Raw genomic sequence first — 24,419 nt, 5'->3', positions numbered from 1 at the left:
GTAGTGTCTTGCGAACGTGTGCAGCGAGGCCCACGTAGCTGCCTGACCGATATCCTGCAAGGGGACTCCCTGACTCAGGGCAGTAGTAGCCGCCGTGGCCCGAGTGGAATGGGCACGTAATCCCACAGGAGGCTCCTTTCTAGCCAGAGAGTAACAAGCCTTGATGCACAAGACGACCCATCGAGAAATGGTCCACTTGTGCACCGCCCGACCCTTCTTAGCGCCCACGTAACCAACAAAGAGTTGGTCATCCACCCGGAACTGGATGAGAGCGCACGTTTTGGGTTTAGACGGTGGAGCCTCTCTTACTCTTTCGAGGGAGGCGGAAAGAAGGTGGGCAAGGTGATGGACTGCCCGATGTGGAAGGCTGTGACTACCTTGGGCAGGAAAGAGGGTCGCGTCCGCAACATAACTTTGTCCGGATGGACAGAGAAGAAAGTAGGTTGAGAAGAAAGGGCCTGGAGCTCACTCACTCTCCTGGCAGAGGTGATGGCAACCAGGAATGCAGTCTTAAGAGTAAGGAGACAAAGAGGACAGTTATGAAGTGGCTCGAAGGGAGCGCACATTAGATAAGTCAGAACAAGGTTCAAGTCCCACTGAGGCATCACGAAAGGAACAGGAGGGAACATATGAGTGATGACCTTCAAAAACCTATTTACAACTGGGGACTTGAACAAAGAGGGCTGATCAGGGAGCCTTAAGAAGGTGGAAATTTCAGAGAGGCATTGCGCGTTCTCTTCTGTGGCGAATAGATCTAACCAAGGCTCTCCCCACTGCTGAAAGAGACCTTGCGCCACATCCGAGTGCAGACGCCATTCGTGATCCATCATGCACCGACGGCTGAGTTCGTCCGCCCTGGCGTTCAGGGAACCTGCCAGATGTTGAACCACCAGGGTCACGCCCTGATGTTCCAGCCACTGCCAGAGGCGCAGATCCTCCTGGCATAGGGTCCACACCCACCCGCCCTGTTTGTTGCAGTACCACATGGCGGTGGTGTTGTCCGTGAACACCTGCACTACACTCCCCTCCCCTCGACAGAGGGGAGGAATGCCTTCAGTGCAAGCCGGATCGCCCGCAGCTCCAGAAGGTCGATGTGGAGCCGGGACTCCGCCGCAGACCAGAGGCCTCTGATCTCCGCCTCTCCCATGTGGCCCCCACAGCCCTGGAGGGACGCGTCCGTCACAACTACGTGCTCCAGTTGGGGTAGGGAGAGGGATCTGCCACTGACTCAATTGCGGTCCGTGAGCCACCACTGTAACTGTCTTGCAGTGCCCTCCGAGATCAAGACATGGTCGGACAAGTTGCCCTGATGCTGGGCCCACTGAAACTTCAGGTCCCACAGCAGAGCTCGCATCCGCCTCCTGGCGTGATGCACCAGAAGGATGCAGGAGGCCATCAGCCCCAGAAGCCACAGCGTCAACCTGACCGAGACTCGGGATAACGGCTGAAAGATCGGAATCAGAGCCTGAATATCCCAAACCCGCTGTTCGGGAGGATAAACCTGAAACTGCGCAGAGTCTAGAACCGCTCCGATGAAGAGGAGCTTCTGAGAGGGACACAGGTGTGACTTTGGCACATTGATGGAGAACTCCAGCAGGTGCAGGAGGTCGGCCGTAGTCTGGAGGTGACTGATGACTGTCTGGGGCGAGCCCGCCTTCAACAACCAGTCGTCGAGGTAGGGGAAGACTGAAACCCCTAACCTGTCTGGGGCGACCACCGCCTTCACTTTCGTGAACACCCGTGTGGCGCTGGTAAGGCCGAAGGAGAGCACGGTAAACTGAAAATGCTCGTGGCCTACCGTGAACCGCAGGTAGCGCCGGTGGGCCGGCAGGATGGGGATGTGAAAATATGCGTCCTGCAATCCAACGCTACCATCCAGTCTCCCGGGTCCAGGACAGCTAAGACCTGAGTTGCAAGTGATCCCCCGACATGCGCTGGTACTGCGGTGGCATGGCTGGAGGGGTCGCCTCGAAGGGGAGGGAGTAGCCCCTTCGGTCGATTTGCAGCACCCACCTGTCCGATGTGATGGTGCGCCAGTGGAGGAGGTGATGGCGAACCCTGCCCCTCCTGGCGTCAAATGGGCCCGAAAGCTCGGACTAGGAAGGCTTTCAGGCGGAGGCTGCGGGGGTAGATGTGGACTGGCCATGCCATTGTCCCCTGTTAACGCCGCAACGGTAACCACGTCCGCCACCGCGCTGAATGTTAGTCTGCGGCCCGTGGCTGGTAGGACGTGTGGGAGCACCCCTTCCGTGGCCACGAAAGCAACGCTGGGCAGAAGATTGCTGCCGCTGGCCGATAGGCCAAAGGACTTGGCCATAGCCCTAGAGTCCTTAAAGCGCTCCAGCGCATGACCTGCCTTGCCACCGAAGAGGTGGCTGCCATCAAACGGCATGTCCATAAGGGTGTTTTGGACATCGGCCGAAAAGTTGGCGGACCTCAGCCAGGCGTGGCGGCGAACCGCCACAGATGTGGAAATCGCTCTTCCTAGCGAGGCCGTGGTATCCAGTCCACATCTTATAGAGTACTGCGCTGCGTCCCTTTCCTCCGCGAGGGCTTGAGAGAGTTTCGCCCGGGCTCTCTCCGGGCACTCAGGCAGCACGGCCGCAACCATATCCCACAGAGAGTGGGTGTAATGGCCCAAGAGGCACGCAGTGTTGACCGACCGCAACCCCAAACTAAGGGAGGAGAACATTTTCTTTCCGAATTGTTCATACCTCCTGGATTGCCGATCTGGTGGTGCAGTTGGGAATGTGGATTGGGAAGTAGAGGCCTGGATAACCAGGCTCTCTAGGGTGGGGTGGGGTGGGTGGACAAGAAACCAGGGTCGCCCGGGGCTGGGCGGTGGCGCCTAGTGACGTTCCTATCTACAGGGGGACCTGTAGTGGGCCTGGACCAAGTGCCCAAAAAGACGTCTGTGAGAGCCTCATTAAACTGCAGTAGAGGCTCTGGGGAGCTTACCTGCGGTTTAAGGACCTCCGCGAGGATGTTAGACCTCACCGTTGCGACGGGGAGCTCAAGAGCTAAGGCCTTGGCTGCCCTCATCAGCACCACACTATAAGCAGCCCCCTCCTCCGTAGCCACAGTAGGAGGGAAGACAAAACCAGTGTCTGGGGAGGTATCCAGGCCACTGGCTTCCCCTAGTTCCAGTGTCCAGTCCTGAAATGACTGGCACTCACGTGCCAGGGGGTCCTCAGACCCCCCGTCTCCCTCGTCGTCCATGTCCTGAAATTCAGGGATAAAGGATGGACCCAGATCTTCGAAGAATTCCTCTTCGGTCAGCGCCGAATGCGGCGTCGAGCGACGCTGCTCCGACGCCGGATCCGGACCGAGGGGTGGACCAGGGACAGCGTAGTGCGGGGACGACACCGGGGATGACACCCTAGGGGCCGATGCCGGCGGGGTTTTAAGGTCGATCAGCGGCGACCCGAATCCAGAACCGGATCCAGTGGGGCCTTGCGGCGCTGGGGCTGAAGCACCCGATGGCGCCGGGGCCAAAGCACCCGGCCCGCTTGGGCTCCCAGTCAGGGCGGCTTGGCCCGAAGGCGCTGCGGAACCCGATGGAGGAAGGCTTCGATCTCCTCCGGCGTCACGTTCTGCCCAGGGACTGGCGGGTATGGAGCGCAGGCCGCGTCGCCTGGGCGGTGTTACCCGAACCCCTGGCCGCATCGCGCGAGCGTCGGGGGGAGGGGGCAGAAGAGCGATGTCGCCTCTTCGACATCTTGTGCCTCTTACCTGAGGACTTGGAGCCAGACGAGTGGAGTCGACTCACCGAGCTGTGATGACTCCGGCCCCGCGACCGGTCCCTCGACCTCCTTCCGGACCGGGACCTCGAACGGCGCGGGCCGACTGCCGGAGCTCGAGGCGCTTACGGGACCGCTCCCGCCTAGCCTTCGACGTCAAGGCCCGACAGTCGGGGCACGACTTGGCATCGTGGTCAGGCCCCAGGCAATGTAGGCACCAGTGATGGAGGTCGGTAACCAACATCAGTCGGTTGCAGTCGGCACAGGGCTTGAACCCAGGCATCCCTACCGGCACCAATGGAGTCGTACGACTCGAAAAGGATCGAAAAAGCTTAGTCAAAAAGTGACTAAAGGGTACCACTTTCTCCGGACCTGCGCTTGCTGGCGCGGAAAAAAGGAGAACTGACGTCAGCGCGCGAGGGCGGCGTCTAAGTACTCCGACGACGTCATCCCGGCGCCGACGACGGACGCAGAGCCACAGACGACGCCTACTGACGTGCAGGGGTACTGCTACGCAAAATTTGCCGGATCCAGTCTGACGCCTGGGGATATTCTAAGGTAAGGAATCTAATACTAACCTGTTTCTTTCAGATCTGCACTGCAATCGTCAGTACGCAGAAAATATAGTCTTCCCAGTGTCCGCTTAAGCACGTGATGCTTGGCCTTATTTTCTCTACACTTGCTCTAATCTTCTGCTCTCTTTTGGGGGCCTTAGACTCTTCACCGGGCACAGACATGGTGCTCATGAGAAATCTGGCCTTGCACATGAGATGCCTACTTAAAACCTTGCAATAAAAACAGTTGCAATAGAATGGCTATTACATATATTATATATAATATAATAATATAGTGCTCAAACAAAGACCACATATTTTATTCTCAAAAGGAAGAAATTGATACAATGAAAAGATACCTTTTGGTCTTGAAGCCCACGACGACCAAGATACCCTAGTCATTCTGGCTGAAACGGAAGCGGCAGGCCTTACTCAACTAGTTACATCTCCCACACACTCTGCGGGCCACACTTTAGATTTTTTCCAACCATCTTAGGTGATATTATTCCCTTGCCCTGGACGGACCACTGCACAGTCCTTTTTGAAATTCAATCTAAAACTATCCCTGCTTCTACTCACCAAACCCACTTCCTCCAAGCACTTCAAAGCATGGGGCAATATTGCATCGGAAGTGTTCAAATCCAAACTACTCGCCTCCCAGCAAGTTGTTCCTTCTGACCCCGATTTGGCAGCTACCTTTTACACCAATTGGATTACCAACGCTGTCAATACAGCGGTTCCTACCAAAAAAAGGTCTAATAACAGGACCATACTGTTAGCTCCTTGGTTCTGCGAAGCTCTCAGGCTGGAGAAACAAATTTGTAGACGCCAAGAGCGCCGCTGGCGCTTAGATTACGATCCTGTTAAAAAACTTCATTATAAACAGGCTCTGTCCAAATATAAACAGTTTCTGGTTACTGAAAAAAGCAATCAAATTGAATCAGCACAAGATTCGGTTAAGCACTTGTACCAGGAAGTCAACCGGCTATCTGAACAAGGCCCACCACCTCCACAGTTGCTTCTCAAAACCTTTGTAACTCACTGGCGACCTATTTTCAAGAAAAAGTTAGTAACATATATTCTAACTTCACAACCCACATCTATAGTGATACACATTTAGTAGCTTCCCAAGAAAATAAAAAGCCTTCTGGCATTGTCATAGCTACATCCTTAGACAATAATCCTTCTTCATCGCTTCAGGAATTCAATCAAGTCTCTTCAGACTTGGTCTCACACCTACTCACGACCATCAATTCGGGATCCCATGAAGATCCCTGTCCTCCGTCCACCCTTAAACGGTTCCCTGACATCATAGGCACCAACTTAGCCGATATCTTTAATGTGATGTTCAAAACTGGTACATAGCCCTCTATTTGGGATAAAACGGTAATCAAGCCCCTTATTAAAAAGAGTAATTTGGATCCAACAGACATCACTAGTTATAGACCCATAGCCTGTCTTCCCCTCCCAGCTATGATTGCCGAAAAGGTCATGAATGTCCAGTTATCAAACTTTATTGATCAAAACAACTGTCTGGATGAATCCCAGTTCAGATTCAGAAAGGGACATGGCACCGAAACTGCTCTTATCAAGGCCTCGGATGAAATTAGGAAAATACTTGGAGGAGGGGCTGCTGTCCGAATATTGTTGGATCTCTCTGTGGCTTTCAACATTGTCGATCATGCGACCCTGATTGACCGTGTCGCAGCTGTCGGGATCTCTCACAGGGCTAAGGCCATCCTGGCCTCCTTCCTTTCCAACCAATCACTATCAGTCACATTTGGCAACTTTAATTCACTGTTGTTTGCCGTACCATGTGATGTGCCTCAGGGATCCCCGCTGAGTCCCACCTTATTCAACATCTATGTGTCTGACTTAGCGAGGGTCATTAAATCCCACCACCTGGGTATAACATCATATGCAGACAACACACAACCGGTCTTGGCAGTTAAGAACAACAAGGGTGCTAAAATTGTGCATAACTTTCAACAGGGAATGCTTGCAATCAGCACCTGGATGGCAGATAATTGCCTTAAATTAAATTCCGACAAGATGGAGGTAATGTTTTTTTGCAACCTCCTGCCTGCTTGGTCCCCTACTTGGTAGCCAGCAGAGCTGGGAGCACCACTGTCACTGGTTGCAAAGGTAAGAAATTTGGCGGTTATCTTCAACAACAAACTGTCATTCATGCACCATGCAAATGCAGTTGTATCCGGATCCTTCTTCATCATTAAAATGATGAAAAAACTCCTTCCCTATCTTCCCACCTCTGCTGCTAAGACCCTTATCAGTACTCTAGACATGTCCAGGATTGACTACTGTAACGGTCTTTTTATCAATGCTCAGGAAAGAGTTTTAAACAAACTACAATTGGTGCAGAATGCAGCAGCCAGACTGCTCACACGCACCCCCAAATTCAAACCAATCTCCCAACACAATTCGACAGCTCCACTGGCTACTGGTCAGAAACAGAGCCAAGTTTAAAGCCCTGTGCATCGTTTTTAAAGCAATTCAATCCTCCGGACCGGAGTTTAAAAAAAAAAAATCTCTATGTGCCTACACTCCCTCTAGATGTTTACGCTCCTCTACAACAAATCTCCTGACGGTACAGAGGACTAAAAAAGCTTCCTGGGGTGACAGATCTTTTTTAGTTGCCACCACCAAACTTTGGAATAGTCTCCAGCCCCATATCAAGAGAAGCCCTTCTTTACTCACATTCAGGAGGCAAATAAAAACCTGGCTCTCCAATCAATAGTCACTTGTTTTACCTGCATAGTCTATGGCGCCGAGACACCCACGGGCATTTGCGCGCTCAATAAATTGCATAAATAAATGGCTACTACAGTATTCCGTATTGTGGCCGAAATAATACAAAAATCATACTGTATAGTTCTAATGGTGCTAAGGAGTGCACATCTGTAAGGCATGCTTTGGTCAGTACCTTTGGTGGCGAGTAATTTTACTCTATTGCCAGCCTGAACAGTTCAGTGTGCATGAGATTCTGCTCATGCGGGTTGCAGATGAATCCTTGAGTTGGAATGATCTGGAGAATCTATTGAAGAGTAACTATTCCATCGGTATAAATCAGATTTAAAGAGGAGTGATACTTTGTGAACAGAGTCAAAATGGCAAAAGGCAGAAAATGACATTCGGTTCTATGTTTAGAAGGCACATCAAGCTTGGGATTCTCAGAAATGTCAATCGTCAAAAGATGGAAAGTATGAGGTACCCTCTTTTGAGATGAGCAAAAGCACCATCCTCTATCATAATGCAATATCAACCTAGCAGCCTTAACACGGATGTTCAATTATGTGGATATGTAGATTGGAAGGCCCAGGCATTCACTTCTGTTGCTCTGCTCAAGGGTTGGGGATTGGAGTCCGATTTGGATGGCGTTTTACTCATAATGGGTCAATGGTGCATTCCCTTCTCAAACCTTCCAGGTGGATTAATGTCACATCCTAACCCACTGTGGTGCATTTCAATCCATTACAAAGCAGTTTAGGATTTGTAATCACCCAACTTCTCTTCCTGCAGAGACCAAATAAATCAACCTCTAGAAAGATGATCACCTTCTCATTTATTTTGTGCACTCATGCAACAGTGAGCATACGTTTGCCAAAAGTGGTTTACTTGGATATCCTTTTAACTACCACAACCGGATGCGATGACTCGAGTCACAACTTAGCTTGTGGCAGAGACAAAGGAGTTTTATTTTCACAGCTTCAATCCAGGCATTCATCCATGCTTTTCCCTTCATAGAATGTACTGCAATTCACAAGGAAACATTTAATTACCTCACAAATGTTTAAATGTAGAAGACACACTGTACATATGTTAATGTATGCCAGTTTCAAAATTCAAGTTTACATCTACTTTTAGGGATAACAGTATTTTGGTTGCCAATGTGCCAATGTGACTGTGGCAATTTTGAAAGTCCCAAAAAGGGGTTTAACAAGGAACAGGCATTAAGAAGTGAATGGAAAAAGGGCACTGTAAGTGCATTACAAAGAAACGGAAAGGGATGTACATAGACCCAGAACATCAGCATATTTGGAGTTCAGACCTGAGCAAAATGTTTGGTGGAATCAGTACATTAGATCCCCTACGTAATGGAGTTTCATATGCAAGTCACCCTTTTCCTTTAACACGTGGACTGTATTAAACGTCAACAGAAAGGGAGGGGATTCCTCACCTTTAGAATATCACCGACCACCAGAGTGCATCCACAGAATTCTTCCAGTGCTGCTTGAGAGCACCAGTGTATGGCTTCATGTCCATACCGAACTGGCTGTGACGGGGCAGAGTCACATACAAGACACGTGTGTGCTGATTGCACTTACTTGTGCACCACAGACAGGGAGCATGGAACAACTTGCCTGTGACAGTGGGGTGATTCCCAACATGGTCCCTTTTTAGATGTCAACAGGCTCACTCTATGAGGTGGGAGAGCAGTGAGAAATATGCTGTTAGATGGAGTATCCATGGGGCGCCAAAGAGCCGGAACCGAAGAGGGCAGCTTAGTTAGTGAGCTCTCCAGCCTGACTTATTAAAGTTGCTTTCCCTGATATCAACAACCACTGGTGCATGTAATTGTGAGTGCACATCCTGTCTAAACAGGAAAAAATTTACAGTGCCACACTGCGGCCACATTCAACAGAAAGACCAGAGCAGATCACTTGGATGCGGCTTGTGTGGCCTATGCGGGGTGAGGTCTGAGCAGCAGCCAGAGCCCACGACTGCTGGTTTGCCTGTTCGAGGCTTGAGCGCCGCTATCAGGCGAGGGTTGGCCTTGAACTGCTGCTTGGAAGGGGCTGGAGCATCAATACCTACTCAATCTTTGCTGCACTGTGGGACGGGCAACAATAGCTGCCATGCTAGCGGCTGCAGAAGATCTTGTTTAAGATGGTTGCCCCTGGAGGCCTAGGAGCTGGTGCAGCCTTTGTGACTGCGCCCACTCAGGGTGTTGTTTGCGACCTGGACATTGGGTCACTGCATTGACCCTGGAGAGAGCATCAAGACTACCCACCTAAGATGATGCGCCCTGAAGGAATATACGATGTTACCCCGAAATCAAACTCTCCACATGCGATTACAACACATTTTTCACCGCGCAAATTCAATGACCTCGCAAGTTATTACGACAAATCAAATACAACGACATTTGTATGTAAAGTATTAAAAGTACATTTACCCAGAAAAAATAAAACAACGCATGCTATTAAATACAAACACCACAACACTACCCTAAACCCTAATACACTATCCCCAACATGACCCACCCCCCTACCGCCAGCCAGGTCCCTACACTAAAACACTACCCTGCACGACCCCCCCGACACTACCCTAAACCTTAATACACTACACAACCACCACAACACTACCCTACACCCTAAAACACTACCCCCTGCACGACCCTCCCCCGACCCCCACTCCTGTCCCTACACTCAAATACTACCTTGCACGACCCCCGATACTACCCTAAACCTTAAAACACTACCCTACACAAACACCACAACACTACCCTAAACCCAAAAACACTACCCCCTGCATAACCCTCCCCCTACCTTCAGTCCGCTTCCTACACTGAAACACTACCCTGCACGAACCCACCCCACCCCCCCAACTCTACCCCCACCCCAGGTCCATTCACCCTTACCTTAATCTCCTCGTGGTTCCTCTCTCCTAGTTCCTTCTTCGTCTGAGGGGCGGTGCACAACGTTGTGAGGAAACAGAAGAGCCTCTGTTTCCTCCCAACGAGGTGGATAGCAATTACATTGCACGCGTTGTAAAAGTGCATGCGATGTGATGGCATTATCGTGGTAATGGTATGTGTGGTAATAGACAGCATTGTAATACAACATGCATTGTAATTGAATGCAGGGTAATAGTATTAGTCATAAAAAATTTGTTCTGAAGGATATTCACTGAAGCGGCGATCTGCGGCACCATAGTTGCCTGTGTATCGTGACGCAGACATTGCAGCTGGGTGCCCAGGCCCTTGTACAGGTGAGAGCATTGTTGAGTGGCGTGCCCCTGAAATGAAACTGGGTTCACAAGTGTGGCCGGTTGCGACCTGGTAGTGCCATTTAATGGGCAGCCATGAGAGATCCGTGACCGAGATTATAGGAGGAATTACATCAGATGGTGCTTTCACCCCTTGTGCTGCAGGGCAAGGACTGCTCGCATAGGGGTTCCTCATGGATACGCAGGGTCTGCTCAGGCACTTAAGGTCACCTCATCCTGCTTCCACGCACATCCCATGCTCTGCAGAATCTTTAGATGGATCCCAACCAACATCCGAATGATCATCACTCAGGCACTCGTCACCAGCCACCTTGTAAATTGTAAAAAATTGTAAATTGATACTTGTATAGCGCACTACTCACCCGCAAGGGTCTCAAGGCGCTTGTACGAATACCGCTGTTGAACCCATCCTGGCTTTCCCTGTGAGGCGTCCACTCCGGGGCACCCCCAAGGTGGAGGCCAGGCATCCTTAGCGTTGTGGGGGCCGTTGAGGAGATTAAGCAAGCTATTGCCCAGAGTTGCAGAGTGGGACTCCATGATTGTAATAGGCACCGAGGCGAGAATTATCAGGTCCGTGGAATTTCTGAGCCCAAGACCCACCGAGGCGGGGAATTGAACCCTGGTCCCGGGCTAGACTTCTGCACCAGGGTCTGCCGCTCTAACCATTGAGCCACACTTCTCCAACGGCAACGCACTCTATGTCGGCATCTCCAGCCAGCTCCTCAGAAGACTCCAGACTAAGCAGAACGACGCAATCAGACTCATCCTGGACCTCCCCGAATGAACCCCGTAGGAAGCTGGCTCTGTATATGGTATGCCGCTAGATGGTTATACCATGCACAGAGTCCAGAGATCACTGAAAAGTGTACAGGGCTCAATGTAAACCCAAAGGTGCTCTGTTAGTGGTAGTGTGGGTGATCAGCCTTAGGCCTAACACAGAGGAGTGTAAGACATTTATTGCACAACATTAACCAATAGGGAACGCAGGAATGAGATCCACACTAATTATATAAAAACACGCTTTAAGTTTTATTTTAAGATCAAGATCTTTGCACTCTCCTCGCCCGGGTAACCCATCTAGGCCAGTGGTGGCGAGGTTTAATTACTGTGACAGGGACCATATACTCCAAGTGACCAGATCTAGTTGCCCCTGGCAGGAGGAGAACGCCCCCAGTACACATTTACCCTATTACACCCTGACTGTGCAATGACGCAGATCCTCCTATATGGAAGACAAGCAATGTCTCAGGGAACATCAGATACAATACACATTGCAATACCCAGCCAAATTGCGTAACAGTCACAGACAGCAATATCTACTTTTCTACCCCTGAGGAGGCCTGGTCGCATATAGACTAAAATAGATTTGCACATCCCCCGCCCACTGCCCTGGCAAATTCAAGGGCGACTTGGAGACTTGTGGGCGCGCGAAGGGGGAGCGGAAGAAACAGAATAAAACGTCCTACTAAGGCCCAATTGGCAAAGGAACGTGCACCGGCAATAAAGACAGCGGCGCATCGGATTATCTCTATGACACACACCAGGTCTGACTCTGATGCGGTGCAAGATCAGTTGTTATTCTAATAGACTCACAACATGCAGAGCTGAGAGGAATAGGACCAGAGATTATTCCGCAAGGAGTAGATGAACTTGGGAGATGCCCGACAATCTTTTTGAGCCTTTGTGGACTGGGCATGTATGATTTGTCTCCTGCGTGGGGGTTGACTTGGTTACCTTCGTCTCTCTTTGAGCAAAAAACAAGGTACTGCAACACAGGATATTGAAATGTTATTCCATGTATGGCAGCCTATCTCAGATAGTGCGGAGTATCGCTACGCCCCCTAGCAACATTAAGTGGCTGTTATAGCATTCAATTTAAAATAAGTTCAATAGCATTTCAGTGTAGATGGCAAACTGCCCGTTGGCAAGCCGGGCTTGGGTGGGGAGTTGGGAAATTATTATTGTTTAATGTGATCTCTCTCTCTTGTTAAGATATGTACAAAATACAGGAGGAATATTGTTGTGAACAGCATTGTGAACATGGGGAGGAGGGCAGGAATATTGGCTAGGACAGGATAGTGGGGCTGGGGAGCTGTATACTGTAGTGCTCATTTACCTTCTTCCACTGTTGATTGGATGGCAAACAGTGATTACACATTATCAACCTGGAATGTGCGGGGACAGGCAGGAAGTGTCAAACGGCATAAAGTCTATCAATATCTACGTAGTCACAAGTTTTTAATCCTATTAATACATGAAACGCATCTCACTATACAAACACTTGCCTCACTTTGGAAGCGTTGGAGGGGTAAAGTCATAGGAACCACATACTCTAGGTATGCTAGGGGCACCCTTATATGGGTGGCATCATGCACACCTTTAAAAGTATTACACACCTGGATTGATACTCAAGGTCGTTATGTAGTGTTAGAGGGTCTTTTAGATGGTTCCCCATTTTCATAAATTTCCCTTTATACCTCGAATACAGGGTAAGCACAATTTCTGCAGACACTTACACCATCTTTACTTTCTGACCCCCACAACACCAGCGTTCTGGGGAGGAGACTACAACTGCACCTATGATCTGGACCAGGATTGCTCGCGCCCGCAACTTCTGGAGGCGCAATCCATTCAGTTAACACAAAACATGAGAGACTGGGCTGACCACATGCAATTGTGTGACATATGGTGCAGTCAACACCCTAAAAAAGGCATACATATTCGCATTATTCCTTCCTACATGACCTCCACACAAGGATTGACGCAATATATTGCTCCATGGATGCCTTGTCTAAGGTAGGACGTACGGAATATATAGCCCACACTCTCTGACTATAATCCACTACAGTTATTCCTTTTACGGGGCATCCACAGGGTTAGAATTCAGACCTGGCGTGTCTCTGTCACAGCGCTTAGGGACACAACATTTTGCTCCTCTCTCTCACAAATGATCACTGTATATTTCCAGATCAACACAGGTACTGCCTCCAACAGAGGCATAGATGGGACGCATTTAAGTTGGTCACTCGTAGACACACCATCAAAACAACATATGGTTCCAGCATGGCACTTGCGTCAGAGCTACAGAAACATGAGTCGGAAATTCAAAGGTGTGAACGATTGGCACCCACAGATCCCCATGTCGTTCCCCTGCTGCCTGAGGCAAGTCTGGCCTATAAGGAGACACTAGATAGGCTGGATTACAAGCAATATCTAGCTCGTCAACACTCAGAGGGTGACAAAGCGGGCAAAATGCTGGCTTGGCTATGGAGAGACACTTCACAACCTCCCATTACGGCGATATATAACCATAGGGGCAAGTTGGTAAATATGCAAGAGGCAATTAATGATTCCTTTCATATGTATTATACTTCTTTGTATAGGGCACCTGCTATTGATTTTTTATTTTTTTTATTATTTTTTTTAGCACACAAGCACAAAATATATTTGTATTATTTTTTAGGAAATTATGTTTTTTTTTTTGTTAAATCTTTTTATTGAGATTTCTCATATCACGTCCCACAAGGGGGGTAAGGGCACCTACTATTGATAATCTCTTCCACATTCAACAATTTCTGTCACAGGTCCAGCTCCCGCAGGTCAACCACTATAAAGAAAATACCTGCCTACAAATTACAAAAAGGCCCTGAGGGAAGGGTCCTAATACTTACATACAACCACTGGTGCAGACAGCTGCACAAATCATAATGATCCAATAATGAAATTATTTAAACAAAATAGTTTTTCATTTTTATTTTCATATTATCAAAAGACACTTAATCAGGCTTTAATGGAATAAATACATAGCAAAAATGGTACTCCACAACAGATTATTATAATTACCATTTCCCACACACATCATTCAAGTTACACAGTCATACTATCATGCATTCCACATAACAGTCATTCATGCAACATAAAACAATATCATCACAGCAACAAGTACATCACAATGGTTAAGGTTCCACATGATGATTGGATGACAGGTTCTCAGATATCATCAGAAAGTAGGGGTAGAGACAATCCAACTCCCCACAGGTGTTGTCTTCTTTGCAGGGTCTTCAAAGCTGGAGACAGGTCGCTAGGGCCAAGTCAGTAGTCCTTTTCAGACTTCGCAGCACAGAGTCTTCTTCGTCTGTCTTCTTAGGTTGGCCGGGAACTAGTTTCCAGGTCCAGGGAGTCACCTAAATACCAAATTTAGGAGTGTTTTCGAGGAGTAGCAGTTCGGCGACGACATCCTCAATTATGTCACCCTCATGTTGGAGAGGGCTCTACATTTTCCCGTCCAGAGTGGGGGCTAGCAGCAGAGACTGGGGGGGGGGGGTCACATTACAAAGGTAGTAGACCTTCAAAACGTCCCTCTTAAGCACGGTTCCCATCCTGCATTGTTTCTGGTCCCAGAAAGCGGAGTATCTCGACCCAGGGGTACAGAAACATGTCTGGTAGGCAGGCTACCTACAGCTATTCTAGGTGGGTAGGTTTTCATGGGGCACCAATGAGGTGCCCTCTAGGTACAAGCTACAAAAAATCACACTGGCATCAGTAAGGGTTTATAGTGAGTAGTTTGGTACCAAACACTCCTGTGTTCAGTGAAGAAATCATGGCGCTGTGGGTCTTGAGTTGTCAGACCATGTACTCTCTATGGCTTCCATGGCACTAACAACATTAAGGAATATTGGGGAGGCATATCTGCTCATGCAGATATGCCCACACCTGTGATATAGTGCTCCCTGACTTAGGGCTGGTAACGCCTACTAGAAGGGTGACATCTATATTTTAGGCAGTGCTAGTTGCAGTCTGCATGGCCTGGGTGAGGAGTCCATAGGGGACACTCTACAGTCCCAATACCCTAGGCACCCAGGTACTACTTACTAGGGGCTTAGAGGGTGCCTGAAGGGCAAGTTGTGGAATAGTTTTTAGGGAAGAAGCACTGGTACAGGGAACCTGGTTGGCAGGGATCCTGTGCACTACAAGCAAAACCACATCAATTTCCTGGCAAAATCTGGGGGCTAAACATGTAAAAAGAGAGACCCACCACTTGTTTCCCGCCAATAAGAGATGGCAGTTGAAGATCCTCACACAAACCTACACAGCCATCCACAAACTAGAACCTGCCTAGATCAACTATCAACTGAACTTCCACCAACCTCTAGACACCTCCGCTCCTCTTTATTCACCATTGCACCCGCCACACCCACTGCAGCAGTGGAAGCTCCTTCTACTTTGCTGCAAAGACCTTGAAACACCATCCCCTACTTGGCTGACAGAATTCGAGAAGAGGCTCAAGACCTGGCTCTTCGACGGAGACACCGTCCCCAACTATATTAATACACTGGCGAGTAGAAACAAACGTTTTCAGGAACATGTCAATGAGGCTCGACCAGATGATAACTAGGGTCTACGATGTGGTTACAGTAGCAAACCATGAGGACCTAGAGGAATGCTCTCACCCAAATAATATTCGCATAATGACTGTGTCGGAAAATAACCATGTTACAAATATGGAGCCGTTTGTGGAACGGTTGTTGGAATCCTCAATAGGTCTCCACCATACCATAATTAGCTGAGCAAATCTTTTACAGTATTCACCTGTATCGAGGAGGCTGCTCCTCCTCCAACTCCAATCCTGTATACAGGTCCTCCAACTTTCACTACTGCCATTCCTGAAAGATACAAGAGAAAGGGCAAATCAAATATGTGAACACTATGACAGAATCTATGAACCACACACAGATGGCCTAAGAAGTACAGCGGGTGTGTAAGCAAAGTATCCTCTTAACATTTTACTAATCCAGGAACTAATCTGTAGTGACAGTTTACTCTAGCCATTAGCAGTAACCATGTGAAAGTTCTTGCAGGTTTTCAAGCTCTGAACATACATTTGAAATGCCACAGATGCTTCCAGCAGAATGCTTCAGTGCCGGCAAGTAAGGTCTCTCTTCCAATATTATAGTGGAAAGCTATGCAAGACACTATTTTGTGAGCGGCACATGTCTTCAAAACCTAAATGTCTATAAGTAGGATTCTCATCAAACTATCATAAGTTCTATATTTAGAGACTTAATCTAATCAATACGGTCGAAGGCGATTTCTACTAAACTTCAATACTGAAAAGTAGAAAGCAATTTATCATAGCTTTATCAACTGATAAACTGATCATAATAACACCCTATGCACATAAAACCAGTAACTAATATGTTATTATAACATGCATTTTGGAGGTTTGGTGGATACACCACGATCATACAAGCATGTTGTATCTGTACATGTTGCTAGGGGCACCAGCCAATAGAGGAATAAATTGCTCCTGTGGCCTCTGGTGCATCTTCCACTCTTTCCCAGCAGTCAGGGTGGCAGCCGCAGACTTCATTCAAAGAAACACCCTTTCACCCTTGGGTATGCATCCCTTCTCTCATCTAGCATTTGCCATTACTAAATTATATCTGCTGAAAGAACTTCATTTGTGCACCATTTGCTGTGACTTAATGGAGGAATTGGAGAATAAAATTATTTTAAAATGTATTTGCTTTTATGAAAGTTTAGACGTCTTAGGAAACAAATATACCAAAGAACTATTTTTATAAATTTGTCTCGGATTTATTAATTGAGTGTGTGTCTCATTTATTGCCACTGTATGTACAACAGCAGCATTAACACAACCATTTGATAAGTCTAACTTCTTGCCCAAACTACAACAAAAGGATGCATTAGTGTTATCTACGTAGCCTCTGTACAACTTCTGGAGACCCACTGGACTCACTACACACTATACCCAGTTGTGTGTATAGTATATGGTGAGCCTGCCTCTCACACCCACCCTGTATTTTTTAACAGTGCAAGAGAACTTGGTAAGTACTCTGCATTAAGCCTTGTTTGGGCATACAACCCTTTTTAATGCAATACAACTGTGTTTCCTTGACTTAGACTAAATCAGATGTATTTTATTTTCTAGCAATACCTACATTATTGAGGGTCTCATTCTTTGTATGCCACACCCATGCAATTATCGATTTTCACTGAGAGAGTGCCAAAGCATATTAAGCATTTCTCTATAAGTGATTTTAACACGTGGTTTTACAAGGGGATTTTTTCAAAACTGTAGAAATTATTTGATGCATGAACCCTAGACCAGGAGCTCACATGCCTTCATCCATATAGGTTTGCTCGCCCAGCTGAGGGACGAGTACCTATGCTGCTCTAGTTTTTGCATGTTAGGAGAGCAGTTAGTTTTATGATAACACACCAGACACATTTTTAACTGAAAGTATCCCCATACAGGTTGCGCCACTTATCTGACCTGATGAAGATCCACATTAAAGTTTTGAGTGACCGCATTATTTCTGAGTCGAAACATCAACAACCTTATTATCTATGCCTGGACTGAACTACTGTCCTCAATGAGGAAAATAGATTGTTTGGGCTAAACTGTATCCATGTCCTACGTCTTTTGGGTAACGCCATTATGTTGTAATGGTATGTCAGTGAGAGCACAGCTCGGCAGGATAAAAAAAAACCTCAATCTAAGGCCACGCCGGTCTGATGGGGTCCGAAAGAGTGGGAGGCCGTCACCATCAGGCAGATGGAAACTCTAGTGCCCCGCCAGGCACAGCGGGTTCACCAAGTTAGGCCCAAGCACCCCTGTTCCCCTCCACAGCGCCAGATACGCCTGCCCAGCGAGTGGGATCACTCAGAAGCCGTCCCAGAGGGTCCAGACGGAATAAGAGGGGCAGATATCACAGTACTCATGCGACGAAGGCAAGATAATGTAAGGATTAGGCAGTGGGGAGACGGAACTCCCTAAAGGCACCTCCTAGCGGCCATTTCCCCTTGCCATGCTCTGTTGGTCCTGATGATTACTAGGAGTCTAACCACCTAGCCATTGGAGTCACTTCTCCTATCCTGGCACAAGTGGAGCTTTTTTTCCACAAGCGGGAACAGCAGGCTTCCTCAGGTACAGCAGGTGCAGTCCAGTCTTTGGGGAAGCCAGTCTTTGCGGGGTCCAGGGAGCAGCAGGAAAGTTCTTATGTCTGTTTTTCAGTCCTGTAGTAATCTGAGGACTGAGTGCCAAACGTGGCACTTTTATCCCATCTTCATGTTTGGGGGAGCGGAGGACTCACAAAGAATGGGGAAACAGTTACCACTGGACAACCCTTTTCAATTTACTTCACTTCCTGGGAGCTTGGCCAAAAAAACATTACAAAGTACCCATCTCTGCCTGAGTCCAGGATAGCTCAGTACTTCTTCCCGTGTGCAGAGCTCAGGGCAAACCCTTAAGAGTTACCCAGCGTAATGAGTCAATCTTCCTACAAGATTGACTCTTGTAGGAAGATTAGTTCTACAACAGATTTTGCCCTCTGGAGATGCTAACCTGTCGGTCTACACAAAGGAGCAGGCAGGTGAAGGTGCGATCACCATTCACTAAGGTGGTATCAACTTTGAAGCTGGGGCATCTGTGGCCACCACCTGATAAACATCCTGTAGCAACAACAGTTTTTTGTTCCCTTTTCCTGGGACCACTTTGCTTCCTACCAGTGGGGCAGCATGTTGTCTTGGTTGACAATGACTGCAGATAGACAGAAAAGGCTACCGGAGTTTAGGGCAACATAGTGGTGACTTTCTCTTACCTTACCATTAAAAGTTACCTTAAATCCGAACTCAGAGACAGGGTTTATATAATAATTCAAATCATAGAATATTTATTTTGTGAATTGGAGTAATATCTTTGGTGGTCTCAAATGGATCTTAACGCTTAGTGCAGTGGCTAGTAAAACTTGATGTTAGTCAAGGGAACGACCAGCCTTGCAACAGTGAAAACAGGCAATGTCATTGTTTTACTGTCAGGGAATTTTAAACACAAAAGGAACATGCCCTTCTGGACTGAGGAGCCGAGGCAAGATGGCGTCTGCGTTGGACGCGTGAGCTTGCTGCTCCTGACGGACCTCTCAGGGCTGAAGGATTTATGGTGAAAAAACGGACCTGAGCGAGCCAAAGTGAACAGTTATACAGAGCCAACAAGTTCGGCAGTAGTGGGAAGTGTTTAAAATTTATCTTTATCTTTCCATGACTGTGTTACAAGCTGCGGCGGAGTTACTGACCCGGACTCGGCACGCCGGCCGCTGGGCGTCTTTCTGGCAGCACCTGTCCCGGCTTCTGATTCAACACACCTGGAACGCGCGCAGCCTGCGAGTGAAGCAAGGCAGCTCAGATAGTGGTGGTGAGCCGAGCAGCCAACGGTCGGCGTTGTTTGCAGTACCGATTGCAGAGATGGGGCCGAAAGGTAGGAGAGCCCGGGGCCAGGGGGGCGCCACGGAGAATCTAAATGGAGTGGAGATGGCGCTCCCATCAACTACATCAATAATTCCTCCCACACCAAGAACAGCATCGGTGTCAGCCGCTATTCCGCCTCCCACTGTGAGTAATAATGTAGAAGCTGAAGCGCTACCACATAGGGAGGGGGAGGCTGTCGGTACGCATAAGAAAATTCCGGACATGTTTTCAGCAACCAAAATTAAGGATGTAGGGAAGTTAAAGCCACAAAAAGCGGTTGGGGGGCCAGGAGCAGAGGGTGTACAAAAGACGGTGTCAGCTCAAGTAATCCCAGTTTTAACCCCTGTCTCCACCCCTGACTTAGGACAAACCGAGAACAGAAAAGAGATGAGTACAGCTAAGAGTTTAAACAGCGTTAGCAGCTCAGAGGAAATATCACAGGCTTTACCTTCATCTTTAAATATGCCTAATATGCCTAATAGTTGCCCTCAGTCTGATGATAGTGTTCCCACTACTTCTTCTATGCAGAGGGGAGATGAAGTGGACTTACTGAGCAACGTTGACCCCGCAATACTTACTGGGGGAGAGACTGATTCGACTGATTTTTTTTTTCCCTCTCAGAGCACTCTATGTCCTCCTCCGAGGATTTAGCAGAACTATATGCCACACGTATGAGCATGGAGGATGGATGCTTAGAGGAAGGAAGTGTGCACAGTAGCTTGAATGAAGCAATGGAGAATGACGGGACAGAGCTTGGTACTGTTCGCAGGATTCGCTTGGATACAAGTGGCAAAGAGAAAGAAGAGTCTTTGAATGCTGAGGCTGGCCCCACTGATCTGGATTTAGAAATGGAGGATATTTCCCTAGGATTGATTTATCAAACTATGATGCAGCATAGAGAGGAAACGCGCGAGGACAGTCTGAGGGTGCAGAATTCTTGTAAAAAGCTGCAAAATTCCGTGAGGAGGCTGGTGAAATCACATACAGAATTTCTGACTAGGGCTACAGAGGCTGAATCACGCATTTCCGAAATTAGAAGATGAGGTGGCGCAACAACAAAAGACTATAGAAACGCATATGGCCACCAAGGAAGATGTCAACTGGAAGCTTGTAGACATTGAGAATAGATCCCGGAGAAATAATTTGAGATTTTTGCAGATCAAGGAGGGGAAAGAAGGGTCCGACACTCAACGTTTTATAGTGTCACTTTTGAAAGAAGCATTGCCAGAGGTTGAGAAATGGGATTGGGATCGGGAGGTGGAAAGGGCCCATAGATTCCCTTTTAGAGTTAACTCACGAGATCAGAAACCACGAGCTATAATAGTGGCTTTCAATAGCTTTCAGGCTCGCGAGGAATTATTTTTGAAAGCGCGTCCTGATAAGAAAAGTAAGGCTCTCGGTTGTGAATTTTTTGTAAGACCTGATCTCTGCAAACAATCTGTTGAGACTAGATGGCAGTTAAGACAGCTTATATCACAATTTCAAGGAAAAGGTGCGCAGGCATATTTAATGTTTCCTGCTAAGCTTAAAGTCATTCATAAGGATCGCACTAGATTTTTTATGACTGAAATCCCTGCAAAAGAATTTTTGATGACATTGTAACTGCAATTCAGAGAGATATTGAATTGTTCTATGTTTAATTTTGATATATAGTTTGCTCAGGAGTTTTCACCAGATTAGGGGGATTATGTTTCATCAAGAACAATGGTATAGCTCTGTAGGGGGACGGCAGGGGGCTGCTGGGGCAAACTCGCATCACAGGACCATAAGTCCTAAAGCCTCTATCAAGGGAGAAGGGCAGGGTGGGGAAGGGTGAGTGAGACGGATGAGGGAGGTTGGGTAGGGAAAGGGGACACTGGGGGGTGTAAAAAAGGAGGGGAAAAAAAGAGTTCACAGCAAAATACATGGAAAAAATGCGGTTAAAAGGTTACTTGAAAAGAAGGGTTCTGCATTACTTATTTCTGTTTCTCATTCTGTTTATGGGAGAAAGGGTGGTAGACAGAATGGCATAGCTATGGGTGGACATTTTGAATTAAAATGGCGGAAAAAGGGTTAAGAATTTGTTCAATGAATGTATGTGGACTGAATAATCCGAAGAAAAGACAGAAAATAGCTGCAGAATTGAAATATATACAACCTGATGTCGTATGTATCCAGGAAACCCACATTCCGTGGTCAAAAAGGGAGGTGCTAAATGATTTGGGATTTATATTAGTTGCTGCTTCTAGGCAGACTAGTATGATAAGGGGGGTAGCTATACTAATTAAAGATAATACTACAATTGTTGGACGGAAGGTTGTGGACGAAAATGGGCGCTGGGCTATTGTAGAGTGTAAAAGTGGGGGCAGGCAGGTAACGTTGGCTACTGTTTATGGGGCTAACTTGGATGATCCTGCCCCGTTGATTGAAATTAATTTGGAATAAGTAAATTTTCTGCCTCGTTGATTGAAATTTATTTGGAGTAAGTTAATTTTCCACAGCCGATAGTGATTTGCGGGGATATGAATATAAATTTGATGAATAATGCTTTATTGGAGGGGTATGGAAATTATAAAGGCCGGAAACCGAGAGTCTACAAAGCTCTTGCTAATTTATTACATGATCAAGGCTTAATTGATGTATGGGGAAAGCTTTGAGAGGGGGATAATGGATTTACCTTTTATTCACATCCCCATAAAAAACTAGTTAGACTAGATTCTTTTTTTGCCCCAGAAAATTTGCTGGAAGGGACTAATATAAGAACTTATCCCAGAATTACCTCTGATCATTCTCCCATAATGATTGAAATACAGAGTCAAACGAAAAGGGCAGCACCACCTACTTTTTCTTACGATCGGAAATTAGGGTTGAATGAAGAATTTAATACACATATGCAAAGGTGGATTCAATCTTTTTTTATTAATAATCATGGCACGGCCAATACTGGTATTGTCTGGGATACTTTTAAGGCGGTCTTCCGGGGGGAGTGCATTAGTTTCTCATCTTGGCAACGTAAAAGATTTAAAAAAGAACTTGATAAACTATATGAGCTGCTGGCTAAAGCAGAGATTCTGTTAACTACGGAAGTTGTTAAGGGTAAAAAAGCTTTGTGAGGTTGAAAATGAGGTGGCAAAGGCCAGAGCTAATATTCTTGGCTTTTGGGACACGGAAATCGCAAGGAGATTTTTAACATCCAAAATGCTAAACTATGAATTTGGGGAAAAAATAGGTAAAAGTCTGGCGGTAAGACTACGAATGAAGCAGACAGCTCGGAACATCAGTTCAATGAAAGACGCGCAGGGTAAATCTCATTCAGAACCGGAATGTATTCTCCGAATATTCCAAAGTTTTACGCTGAACTTTATTCCAAGGATGAAAGTTCAGATACAAATATGCAATGGTGCGACAGATTGGAGGCAGGTTTGAAACTTTTAGATCCCCTAATGGCAGATGAATTGGATTTACCAATAACTATGGTAGAGCTAGAGATAGCAGTGAAGAGTCTCGCAGTTGGCAAGGCCGCCGGACCAGATAGAATACCAGCTGAAGTATATAAAATGTTTTTCAATATTTTAAAGGACGAATTGCTCCAAGTAATATTGGAAGCACAGCAGGGAAATCCTCCTATCACATGGTCGGATGCAACGATTGCGGTCTTTTGTAAAAAAGGTAAACCTGCCGATATTGTCGGATCTTACCGTCCAATATCTTTATTGAATGTGGATAATGAGATCTATTCAAGGATTTTGGCCAATCGACTATCCAAAGTTGTATCATCTCTAGTTTCTCGACAACAACATGGGTTTATCCCTAAAAGAGGAACTGATATTGCAGCTGTAAATAAACAGAAGTTAGCGCTTTTTCTGCTAGACGCGGAAAAAACGTTTGACCGGGTGTGTTGGGATTATTTGTGGAAATTAATGGCTAAAATGGGTTTTGGACACCAATACATTAAGGGAATTAAATCTTTATATGTTAAACCTTCTGCTAAAAACTCGGCCTTGGGAGTGCTTTCCGTTTCTTTAAACACCACTAGAGGGACTCGCCAAGGCTGTGCATGTTCTCCCTTACTATTTGCTTTGTATATCAACCCGTTTGTAGAACAATTAAGGCAGAATCCCTTAATTCCTCCCTTTATAGTATCCGGTTTTTGTTTTTCTGTGTTCGCTTATGCGGATGATATCGCGGTGGTTACAGACAGGCCTGACACTGCTATTTTAGAGATTGAGAGGCTGGCGAAAGAATTTGGAACTATAACTGGTTATAAACTTAATGCACCAAAGACTCAGATTTTATGCTCGGAAGCCATAACTTGGGAGGATGAGAGAGTTGTGGGGGAGGTTACCTATCTTGGGATATTGATCAAGACTAATATGATCGAGTTGTTGATGTGAATTGGAATAATGTATATGATAAAATTAAGGTTTCTCTTGAGAGATGGGAACGTTTATTTTTGACTGTCATTGGACGGACTAACGTTATAAAAATGAATGTTTTACCTAAAGTGCTATATTTGTTTCGGTCAATACCCTTGGAATTTCCAAAACCCAAGTTACAGGCCTTACAATCATTATGTGGAAAATGTATTTGGAGCCCTGGGAAACCAAAACGGCCATGAAATTTATGATGCTACCATTTGAAAGGGGAGGGTTAGGAGTACCAGATTTTTTTCTTTACTATATAGTTTGTTTTTTATTAAGAATGAGAGTGTTGACTATAGGGGAATCAACGGAACTCATGTATAATCACCCATCAATATTTGAGATTTTGATGGGGCCACATGCAAGACAAAGTTTTTTCATTGAAATAGATGGCAGTTATTACAAGCGAACCCGATTCAAAGTATTAGTAG

The 24,419-nt window shown here is 46.8% G+C and overlaps 1 protein-coding gene across 1 annotated transcript in view; it reads right to left on the bottom strand.

The window, feature by feature from the left end:
- PFAS (phosphoribosylformylglycinamidine synthase) overlaps positions 1-24,419 on the bottom strand; it is a 371,702-nt gene that overhangs the window by 182,240 nt on the left and 165,043 nt on the right. Inside the window, exon 12 of the mRNA XM_086931905.1 lies at positions 15,911-15,984. Within this exon, the coding sequence (XP_086788031.1) occupies positions 15,911-15,984 (74 nt within the window). The remainder of the gene's footprint in view (positions 1-15,910; positions 15,985-24,419) is intronic.

This window comes from Lissotriton vulgaris, chromosome 7, assembly GCF_964263255.1.
Source record: "Lissotriton vulgaris chromosome 7, aLisVul1.2, whole genome shotgun sequence".
Lineage (NCBI taxonomy): Eukaryota > Metazoa > Chordata > Amphibia > Caudata > Salamandridae > Lissotriton > Lissotriton vulgaris.
This window is presented reverse-complemented; position numbering and strand designations above follow the sequence as displayed.